Consider the following 11,560-nt stretch of genomic DNA (forward strand, 5'->3'; position numbering starts at 1 on the left):
GGGGCTTCGACTCCGGTACGCCACAGAGGGGGCGTGGCCGGCTCGGCGCGCGCGCGGGCGGCCTTGTCTGGCGCCTCCCTCCGTCTCTCCTGTCCTTCTGTGGTGATCAGCTGGTCTGCGCTTCCCTGACGTGGGCCGGGCACGTCACTGCCGACTGGACAGAAAGCCACCGCGAGTAGGGTGAGGGGACTCTGCCGGGGAGCTGGCGGCTGGCGACGCGTGGCCTCCCTGCCGGGACGCGCGTGCTGCTTCCGGGAGAGCAGGGACAAGCGGGTGAGCAGCGGTCTGCGGCAGTAATCGGGCGAGAGCCGGGGCTTGTCGGAGTCCTCCGAGCGAGAGCGGGAGCCGGGAGCCACGCAGCCGGGCAAGATCCAGTCGTTTCCGGCGGGGCCGTGGGCACCCTGGGGCAGCCCGAGCACTGTCCCCAGCCCCGGAGGAGTGTGCCCACCGAACTGCTGCGCTGGGCCGGAGGGGGCGGCGACCGTCGGCGCCCCCCGGCCTAGCAGGAAGGCCCTGTAGTTGCAGGAAGTTGGCTCCTTCTAGGTTCTCCTTGGGTCAGGAGTGGGTGGGCAACCCTGCTTCAAGCATCCAGACCTCAAGTAATCTCAACTTTGACATTCCAGCGGGGGCCCTTCCCCACCGAAATGATTTCAGAGGCCAAGAGGATATTTTGGTATAACCGCAGGAAGAACCCATTAGCACCTTGCCACGCGTGAAGCATGTTTCAGTTGATCTCCCGTTGTCCTCCCCCCTCCCCACCGCCCCGCCCATCAGGGTATATTTATCACAACAAAGTGGGAAGTTGACAGACGTGTTCAGAGTTCATAAAGGCCGGAAGCCAAATTCCTTGGCCATCACTGTCCATCCTCTAACTAGCTGAGACTTGAATGAACTCGCTTTGGCAGCATGACCAAGCTTACTCGCTTACTTACTAATAGAGACAGCGGCTGTTCCTATGTCTGTGCGTGGACACATCCCACGCCCACCTTGACTGCAACTTGGCTTTGCCACAGCATATTTGGGGTGAGCAGAGAACCAGATTTGCTCTAAATGTAGTAAGGGATTGTAAACCTCCATGTGGAAGGAACTTTGTGCAAGTTAAGTGCTAGGAATGGGGTCAAGCAAGTGGACAGTGATGAGTTAGGTAGTAGGTCCAGAGGTACCCTTTGAGGACCAAGATGGTCTTTGCGCTAGGTTCATAGGTTCTGTAACATTTTGGGGACAGAAGATTCTTTCAACATCAACTCTTAGAGCTTCTTTCTCTCACACTAGAGTCCACTGAAGACTGACTGAGAGGAGAGGCTATTTACCCCAGGTGCTTCCCTAGTGGTAGAATTTGAGTGCCATCCAGGGTAAAACTGAGGACTTCTTTCAATTTAGGTGATGGAAATTGAACTTGAATTGACTTACATAAAATGGAGTTGAATTGGCTTTTAGTGCATCTAAATCCAGGAGCAATAACACTGCATCAAACTTGGCCTCCCTTTTGCATCTCTTAGCTCTGATTTCTTCAGTGTTGGCTTCATTCTCAGGCAAACTTTCTCCTTATAGCAGGTTATGACAGTTGTAGGCTGACAGCCCAAGCAGAAATAGAGCCCTCTTCCCTTATGGTTGGAGAAGTCCCAGATCTGATTTTTTTCTGGGCTGTCTTGGTTCTTATGTCCATCCCTGAACCACCATTGTGGCCAGAGAGATGGGTTAGCTAGGTCTGGGTCCCAGAAACTGGTGGGTGAAATTTGTCTCAAGCTCCTGGACTGAAATGGTGAAGAGACATTATTGAAAGGAAAAACAGTGTGCTCATCCAAAGAAGGGATGGAATCTGCATAGGCAAAGACATCACCTGCTTCCCTCCACCTTACAACTTGTTCCAGTTCACCTTATCTCATCCCCCTAGGTGTGACTGAGCATGTTGGTCTTTGTTTTTACTCTATACTCAGCACTAGACAAGTATCCCTTGTATCCTTGTCCAAGAAAAAGAAATATCTTACTTTGTAAAATTTATAACAGCTTTATTGAGAAATAATTCATGCGACCAGCGGATGGCGTAATGGTTTTGTCTCTGGACTCCCACATAGTTGTCTATGGTTTGAGTCCCGGACCCGGCAGCTTAAAACTCACACTGCGTGTGTGCTTGAGTGCCCAAAATCCTCAGAGGAGATTGGAGAGGAAGGGATTGTGGTGTGGCCATACCCCTGAGGAGTGTTTTCTTGCTTTCTGTCTCTTTGTCTCTCCAGCAAGCTCATGTGCCTATGCAAAAATCTCTCAAAAAACAAACAAAAAAAGGAGAAATAATTCACATATCATGCAGTTTATTAATTCATATTAAAGTATACAATTTAAAAGGTATTAGTATATTCATAGAGTTGTACAATCATCACTACAATCAATTTTAGGACATTTTCATCACCTGCAAGAGAAATCCCCTATCAACAGTAACTCCTCATTCCCCACAACCCCACTCCCCAGCCCTTGGCAACCAGTAATCTAGTTTCTATCTCTCTCTCTCTCTTTTTTTGTGGAGAGAGAGGTTTTTGCTATAGGGTATGTGCGCTCGCCAGAAAGACAGAGACAGAGACAGAGAGACAGAAAGCGAGAAATTACCCATTCTCCTTTTGGGAGATTGGGCGCGCGTCACATGTGCCCGGCGTGAGTTCAAGCCACTGGGGCTGGGACTCGAACTGCAGTTGACCACATAGGAGTCCAGCGACATAGCCATTACGCTAACTGCTGGTCCCATGTAGTTACTATCTCTTGATTTGCCTATTCTGGATGTTTCATATAAATGGAATCATATATTGTGTGACAGGTTATTTTTCCTGTAGTATAATGTTTTCAAGGTTCTTCTGGATTGTACATGTGACTTCTTATTGCCAAATAATAGTCCGTTGTATGGATAGACCACTTTTGCTTATTATCCTTTATCAGTTGATGGACTTTGGGTTGTTTCCACTTTCTGGCTATTACAAATAATGCAGCTATGGGGACCAGCAGTTAGCGTAATGGCTATGTCGTTGGACTCCCATATAGGCGACCATGGTTTGAGTCGTGGACCCAGTGGCTTAAACTCACACCAGGCACGTGTGCATGTGTGGCCAAGATCCTGAGAAGAGAAGGGATTGTGGCGTGGCCATCTCCTCTGGGGGGTGATTTCTCACTTTCTGTCTCTCTGTCTCTTTCTGGTGAGCGCACGCGCCCTGTAGCAAAAACCTCTCCAAAAAAAAAAAAAAATGCAGCTATGAACACTTGGGCACAAATTTCTCTGAGGGTATCTTTTTTTTCAGTTTTCTTGACTATATACCTAGGAGTAGAATTGCTTGTTAATATGTTAACTCTATGCTTAATCTTTTAAGGACTATCTTTCCAAGCCACTACACCATTTTACATTTCTACTAGCAATTCTGAGGGTTGTAATTCTCCCACATCTGCACCCATACTTGTTATTGTCTGTCTTTTTTATTATAACCTTCCTAGTGGGTGTGAAGTGATAATCTCATTGTGGTTTTGATCTCTATTTTCCTAGTGACTGATGATACTGTGTGTATTTTCTTGTGCTTCTTGGCCATTTGTGTATCTTTGATAGAGAAATGTCTATTCAGATTATTTTCCCAATTTAAAATTGGGTTATTTTTCTTTTTATTGTGAGTTATAGTAGTTCTTTCTGCATGTTGGATACTAGACTCTTAGATTTGCAGTATTTTCTCCCATTCTTTGGGTTGTCTTTTACATTCTTGGTGTTCTTTGAAACATAAATGTTTTTAATTGTGATGAAGTCTGATGCATCTATTTTTCCTTTTGTTGCTTGTGCTTTTGATGTTGTATGTTAAGAAATCATTACCTAATCAGGTAGATCTTTAAGGGCTTTATAACTCAGCATCTATATTTATGTCTATGTTCCATTTTGAGTTAATTTTTGTAATTGGTGGGAGGTGGGCATAAACTTCATTCTTTTTCATATGGATATCCGGTTGTCCCAGCACCATTTGTTGAAGAAACTTTCCTCAGTGAATGGCCTTGTCACTCTTGTCAAAAATCAGTTGACAGTAAATCATAGAGTTTATTTCTGCACTCTCAATTGTATTTTATTGATCTATAAGTTATCTTTATACCAGTACTACATTATCTTGATTACTGTAGTGTTGTATTTAGTTTTGAAATTGAGAAGTATGCATTGTTCTCAAGATTTTTTTGTTAACTCATGCCTCTTGCATTTTTATATTAATTTTACAATTTGTTTATTAATTTCTCCCTAGAAGCCAACTAGAATTTTGTAGGAAATTCATTAAATCTGTAGATCAATTTGGGGAGTATTGACATCTTAACAGTATTAACTTCTTTTTAAAAAATTATTTTATTTAACTTTATTTATTATTATTTTCCAGTTTGATTAGTCAGAGAAAGAGAGAGAGAGAGAGAGAGAAAGTGAGAAAGTAAGAAAGTGAGAAAGTGAGAAAGTGAGAAAGTGTGAGAAAGTGAGAGAAAGTGAGAAAGCAAGCCACCAGGTCCAGGACTTGAACCATGGTTGGCCACGTGGGAGTCCAGTGCTTTTAACCACCACGCCACCTGCCGGCCCCGAATATTAACTCTTATAATCCATGAAGGTGTAATATCTTTACATTTATTTAAGTCTTCTTTAATTTCTTTCAGAGTCTTGTATAGTTTTTTGTAGTATGGATTTTGTTCTTTGGTTAAATTTTTTTCTTTCTTCTTTTTTTGAATTTGTCAGAGGATATGTCAGCTGCCAGAAAAGAGACATAAAGAGAGAGAGGAAAAAGAAAAAGTGAAAAAGCATCCCCCAGCTCCCATGGGGACTGGTCAAACTGCAATCCCTCCTCCTCCATTTCTTCTCCTTTCTGGATTTTGGTTACACTTGCACATGCACTGGGTGTATTTTCAAGCCACTGGGTGTGGGACTTAACTGGGCTGTTGGCTATGTGGAATCTTGCCATTTTTATCACCATGCCACCAGCTCTCCCCTTTGGTTAATTTTTTTTTTTTTTAATTTTATCTATCTTTCTTTCTTTTCTTGACCAGAGAGGGACAGAGTGAGAGAAAGAGAAAGTGAGAAAGCAAGCTGCCAGGTCCAGGGACTTGAACTGTGGTTGGCCATGTGGGAGTCCAGTGTCCTTAATCACCACTCCACTTGCCGGCCCTTGTTAATTGTTTTTAAAAATAGCATTCAAGAGACACATCAGAATTTACTTTTGAGGGGTGGGGCAGGAGAGAGAGAGAGAGAGAGAGAGAGAGAGAGAGAGAGAGAGAGAGAGAGAGAATGAGAATGAAAAGCATCCTCAACAGGGTCTTTGTGCTGTGATCCACCTGTAGCCTAAGCCAGGCAGGATCTCAGGCATGCATGTGCCTGCACCTGGCTTGTACAGGGAGATCTTGTGACGTGAACCTGAGACCTTCCTGTGTGGCCTCAATAGTGTGGAGTGCTGCATGCCACTTTGCCTCCGCAGCTGATCTTTTTTGTTAATTTATTTCTAAGTATTTTATTGTTTCTAATGTCACTAAATGGGCACTTCTCCTTTTTTAAGACTTATTTATTATTATTATTTTTAAATTTGCTATAGGTACTCACTAGAGAGAGACAGAGAAAGAGAAAGAGAAAGAGAGAGAGAGAGAGAGAGAGAAAGAGAGAAATCAATCTACCATTTTCAGGACTCAAACTGCAGTCAGCCATATGGGTGTCCATTGCCTCAACAACCATACCAGCTGCTGTTCTCAAAATGGACTATATAGTAGTCCAAAATGGACTTTTTTTTTCCTTTTTAGAGAGATTTTTTGCTGTAGGATACATGGAGAGACAGAGATACAGAGAGAAACAAAGTAAGAACTTATCACCAGGGAGGATGGCTATGCCATAGAACCTTTTCCTCCACTCTTCTCAGGAGTTTGAGCATGCATGTACATGCACGTGGTGTGAGTTTCAAGCCTCCGGGTCCAGAACTTGAACTGCATTGACTACGTGGGGGTCCAGTGATATAACCATACACCATCTTCTGGTCTCTACAATTAACCTTTTTTTATATTGATTCTGTTGTCCTGCATTCTTGAACTAATTTATTCTTTTTTTTTTTTCTTTGTGGATTCTTTAAGATTTTCTGTACTCAAGTTTCAAATAGAGATACCATTACTTCTTCTTTTCTAATCTGGATACCTTCTTCATTTTCTTGCTTAATTGTCTTAGATAGAACTTTGAGTACAATGTTGAATAGAGAAAGCAAGAATAGACATCTTTCAGGTCCAGCAGGTGGCATGGTGGTTAATGTGCTGGACACTCCCACATGGCCTACCTATTGAGTCCTGGACCTAGTGGTTTGCTTTCTCACTTTCTCTGCCTCTCTTTCTCTCTCTCTTTCTTTCTCTCTTGCTCCATGTCTCTTTCTGGTCAAATTAAAATAAATGAATGAATAAATAACTCTTAAAAAAAAGACATCTTTGTGTTGTTCATGATCATAGGGGAAAGCCTTCAGTCGTTCCAGCATTAATGATATTAGCTGTGGGTTTTGTAATATTGTTGTCAGATTGAGAAATTTCTCTTCTAGATTGTTGAATATTTTTATCATGGTGGACATTTGGATTTTGTCACATGCTTTTTCTAATCGGAAGTGATCATGTAGTTTTGTTCTCTATTCCATTGATATGGTGTATTATTACATTAATTGATTTTTTTTTTGGGGGGGGAGAGGTTTTTGCTATAGTGTGTGTGCACTTGCCAGAAAGACAGAGAGAGAGACACAGAGAAATGGAAAGTGAGAAATCACCCCCCAGGGGGGATGACCACGCCGCAATCCCTTCTCTTCCGTTCTCCTCTCGGGATCTTGGGCATGCACACACATGCGCCCGCGTGAGTTTAAGCCCCCAAGTTTGGGACTTGAACTGCAGTTGACTACATGGGAGTCCAGCGACAGCCATTATGCCAACTGCTGGTCCCAACATTAATTGATTTTTGTATGTTGAACCTATCTTGTGTTCCTGGGCTAAATCCCATTTGGTGATGGCGTGTGCGTCTGTCTATATTTTGATATTTTGTTGAGAATATATGCATTTGTATTTATATGAGACATTAGGGTATTTTACTGTTTTATGAAAGAATATATGGTTCACCATTTAAGAGCATCTCATTGTGTTTAGTGAAACTAAAGTAGCAGCAATATGAAAACAGGCCTGCTTTGTGATTGGTGAAAATATCTGGTCTTCTGGTCCTTGCCATGGAGTGTACTGAGCGTACCAGCTAATGTGTACCTCTGTCTCTGCCAACAAGTAGAAATGTGGCTCCATTTAAGTTCATAGCTGAGTTAATTCCAAAACCCTTTCTATGGCCTGCACTAGGCCCCTGGTGCTTCTCTGACTTTACCTCCTTACAGTCTCCCTGTCGTCTCACACTCATAAACATACTGCGCTGGCCTTTTTGCATTTCTTCTGTACACCAAGCATACTCCTTTCTCATGACCTTTACAGTTGTTTTCCTTTTCTAGAATGTTCTTTCCCTATTCATATAGCTTGCTCCCTCACTTTTTAAGGTCTCTGCTACTGTCATTTATTACCAGGTCTTCCCTAGCTACCCTAGGGAATAACCTTCCTCCTTGTCTCCTGACACTCTCTTCTCCTTGCTTGCCCTGCTTTACTTTTTTTTTCACAGAACAGGTCTTCATTACTTTACCTACTTTGTATTGCTTTGTCTCTTGCCTCCTCTCCCTTACCCCCCTGCCCCAGTCCTGCCCCTTGTAAACTTCTTGAAGTCAGGACTGTTGTCTATTTTGTTCATTGATGTATTTACAATGGGGCCTAGATTGTGGAATATTCTGAATACATTTTTTTTTTTGGCTGAATGAACTTGAAATAAAGGGAATCTCAGGTTCTAGAAATTTAGAAGGAACTTTAAAGCCTAATTAAACAGTGGTATGCTGAGCCTGGGAAGGTTATCAGATGCAGATACAGACCTTCATGCATTAGACTACTCCCATATGGGGACAGGAAATTTATTTACAAGTCTTCTAGCTCAGAAATTAATGTGGGGCCAGCAGGTAGTGTGATAGTTAATGTGCTGGACTCCCACATGGCTGACTGGTTCGAGTCCCCAATCTGGCAGCTTGAAAAATCACGCCATGTGCATGGGTGTGTGTGCCTCAAATCCCAGGAGGAGGAAGGATTGCGGTGTAGGCATCTCCTCTGGGGAGTAATTTCTCATTTGCCCTCTTACTATCTCTCTCTGACTTTCTCTGGTGAGCACATACACCCTCTGGCAAAAAACAAAACAAACCCTTACAGAAAAAAAAAATTAATTTGAAAATTTGTTTCAGAAGCTACTCCCAATAGTGACAGTAATACATGTATCTCTCATCCTCACAGATAGTCTTTACTGAAGACTATTAAACAGTTAAAGAGCATATAAAGAATAAGTAACTTGGGACCAGCAGTTAGCGTAATAGCTATGTTGCTGGGCTCCCATGTAGTTGACTACGGTTCAAGTCCTGGACTCGGTGGCTTAAAACTCATGCCGATTGCGTGTGCATGTGTGCCCAAGATCCCGAGAGGAGAATGGAGGAGAAGGGATTGTGGCGTGACCATCCCCCCGGGGGGTGATTTCTCGCTTTCTGTCTCTCTGTCTCTGTATGTCTGGCGAGCGCATGCGCCCTATAGTGAAAACCCCTAAAAAAAAAAAAAAAACAGAATAAGTAACTAAGGTTGCAGTCTTAGCAAACATGGTGAGTACAGTCCCATGACCTAATGGAAAGTCTGAAAGAAATGGTAACATAAGGGCCTAAAACAATTAAAGTGCAAGAGAAGGAGCAAAAGAATAGAATGTCATAAAGAAAGAATAGGCAAATTTGAAAAGAATCAAATAAAACTTGTATAAGCGAAAAATGCTTCTCTGAAAATAAAATCATCTTAGCCCATTTATTTGGGAGATTAGACATAGCTGAAGAGGATTCAGGAACTGGAAACCTGAACTGAGAAGGTTTGCCTGCTGTGGTGATGGTGAAACCTGCAAGTTTTATGTGAAAAATTTTTTTTTTTTTGGAGAGATTTTCACTGTAGGGCGCGTGCGCTTGCCAGACAGACAAAGAGAGACATAGAGACAGAAAGTGAGAAATCACCCCCCAGGGGGGATGGTCACGCCGCAATCCCTTCTCCTCCATTCTCCTCTCGGGATCTTGGGCACGCACGCACACGTGCCCGGCGTGAGTTTTAAGCCACCGGGTCCGGGACACGAACCGCGGTCGACTACGTGGGAGTCCAGCGACATAGCCATTACGCTAACTGCTGGTTCCCTATGTGAGATTTTTTTAATCTGTCACTGATATTGGGGCGAGAGTACTTCTGACTCACGAAAGAAAACTGCTAAGTCAAGTTGATATTCCTTCTGACTGAACCTTGCCACGCCAACTTTGGTCAAAGTCTACAACATTCTGCTCTTTCTCTTCTTAAGGGCAAATCACCAGGATTTTCAGCTGAGAAACTTAAGAATAATTGAACCTCACGAGGTGACACACTCAGGAGACACCAGAGTGGAAACAGGTAATGAGTATCTGGATATTAAAACTGATTTGGCCTTTGCTTTGTTGGGTGGTTGGTTTGTTGTTACTGCTTTGTATAGGAAGTGTGTATTACCACTTTTTTTAGGTTAGGGCATTACAACTTTTTGTATTTGCCATTCTTGTACTGTTTTGATTTTTCTAATCTTATTCTCTTTAATATGTTTTTTTTTTTTTTTTTTGAGAGGTTTTTGCTATAGGGCATGCACGCTTGCCCGACAGACAGAGAGAGACAGAGGGACAGAAAGCGAGAAATCACCCCCCAGGGGGAATGGCCACACCGCAATCCCTTCTCCTCCATTCTCCTCTCGGGATCTTGGGCACGCATGCACACGTGTCCGGCATGAGTTTTAAGCCACCGGGTCCGGGACGCGAACTGTGGTCAACTACATGGGAGTCCAGCGACATAGCCATTTCGCTAACTACTGGTCCCTCTCTCTAATATAGTTCTTTATTGATTACCTAAGAAATTAGCTTTTGCCTTTCATCATAAAATTATGAAATAGGGAAAGTTTATCATATAATATTGTACTTTCATAATTGAATGTGCATATATATCTAGGTACATTGTTTTTGGAAAAAATTCTGAGACCTTCCTTTCTCTTCAGAACTAGTTAATGGTCTAATGGGTTGCCGGAAACCTGAATTCTGAAAAGTAGTTTGTTACTGCGTTTTTGTCCCATGTAAGCCAGTGCTTTTCTATGGACTACCCAGAAGAACCACAGTGTTTCCTTTTAACTGAGTGGAAAATAGATTTTCTTGGAAGTACACAAAAAATCCATGACTAATTTTTTTCGAAGATTGGTGTTATAATTGCATGCAATTTTAAGTCTTTTTTTCTTTAAAGATAAAGCTTTTTGGATCATATTAGGAGGTAGAAGAGGAAGGAGGAACAAAGTATAGGAAAAAGGAAATAAAAAGTCGTAGGACCATCACAATTATAGTTGGAAGACAGCTTTCCTTTCTTTTTATTGTATGTGAGGAAATCGATGTCTAGGGAGCGTCAGTTGTTTGAGATTGTGGATCCTAGCTGGAAACTGGAACCCACTTGTGTTGATTCTGTTGGTCTTTAGAGTGCTTTAAGTCCCTAATATGTCCCCTAGATAATGTGGAGTGATAAAGCATGGGCTTGGGAATGGAGTAGACCTTGAGTCCTGGCTTCCGAGGATCCAGCTGGCTTAGGTAGTTACTTAACTCCTTTTAACTCCTGTTCCTTTATGTGTAAAATGAGAGTAGTGAAACTTCCCTCAGAGGATTATTGTGAGAATTAACCACTTAGGTATGTAAAGCCCTTGGCTGTCCCTCAGCTGTACAACAAATTACTACCTCTAGAGTTATTGGTGCTGGAAGAGCATCTGTGCCTGTGTCAAGATGCTAAAATTAGAGTAAATTCGCCCCTTCTAGTCTTACACCAAAATGTGTGGGAATCCTAGCTGGTGCTTTGGATCCAGATTCAAGTGTTTCTTGAGCTCCTGTAATATATTAGATGCTGTGTTTGGTTCGTTCGTTCTTTCTTTCTTTCTTTCTTTCTTTCTTTCTTTCTTTCTTTCTTTCTTTTTCTTTCTTTCTCTGTGTTTGGTGTTTTCACACACATTATCATGCTTACCTCTCTAAGCCACCAGTGAGGTAAGTACGTGTACTTTTTATGTACAAGCAGTGGAAAGTCTTGTTTGTGTTAAAGATGGAACATTTGGAAGCTTCTTTCTTTTTAAACATTTTCTTTTAAAGTTCATTTATTTTTCAATTCCATGGGAGGGAGACAAAGAGAAAGACACACACAGACATGCCCAACAGGGTCTTCTCATTACACTCTGCCCTTAGCCTCACTTAGCCCAGGTTAGGGCACGTGCTTGTGTGTCCAGCATGTGCAGGGAGGCCCTGGGCCACCAATCTAGGGCTTTCCCATATGGGTCCAGTTGTATGAGAATGTATTTATAAAAGCAGATCCACATATGCAAGAGCCTTTTCTTCTTTTTATTCATGATAGAGTACATGTATGTGTATGCAAGAGAAAGGGAAAG

At 42.5% G+C, this 11,560-nt stretch overlaps 1 protein-coding gene across 2 annotated transcripts in view; it reads left to right on the plus strand.

The window, feature by feature from the left end:
• XPNPEP1 (X-prolyl aminopeptidase 1) overlaps positions 1-11,560 on the plus strand; it is a 79,129-nt gene that overhangs the window by 1,904 nt on the left and 65,665 nt on the right. Inside the window, exons 1-2 of one of the 2 annotated variants that reach the window (XM_027765563.1) lie at positions 160-273; positions 9,434-9,522. Coding sequence is in view for 1 of the 2 variants with exons in the window: in XM_006161614.3 (XP_006161676.1) it covers positions 9,434-9,522 (89 nt within the window). In the remaining variant the exon portion in view is untranslated. Of the gene's footprint in view, positions 1-159; positions 274-9,433; positions 9,523-11,560 lie in introns of those variants that run through there. The other variant, XM_006161614.3, reaches the window with a different exon arrangement.

This window comes from Tupaia chinensis, unplaced genomic scaffold (assembly GCF_000334495.1).
Source record: "Tupaia chinensis unplaced genomic scaffold, TupChi_1.0 Scaffold138666_1, whole genome shotgun sequence".
In the NCBI taxonomy this organism is placed as follows: Eukaryota; Metazoa; Chordata; class Mammalia; order Scandentia; family Tupaiidae; genus Tupaia; species Tupaia belangeri.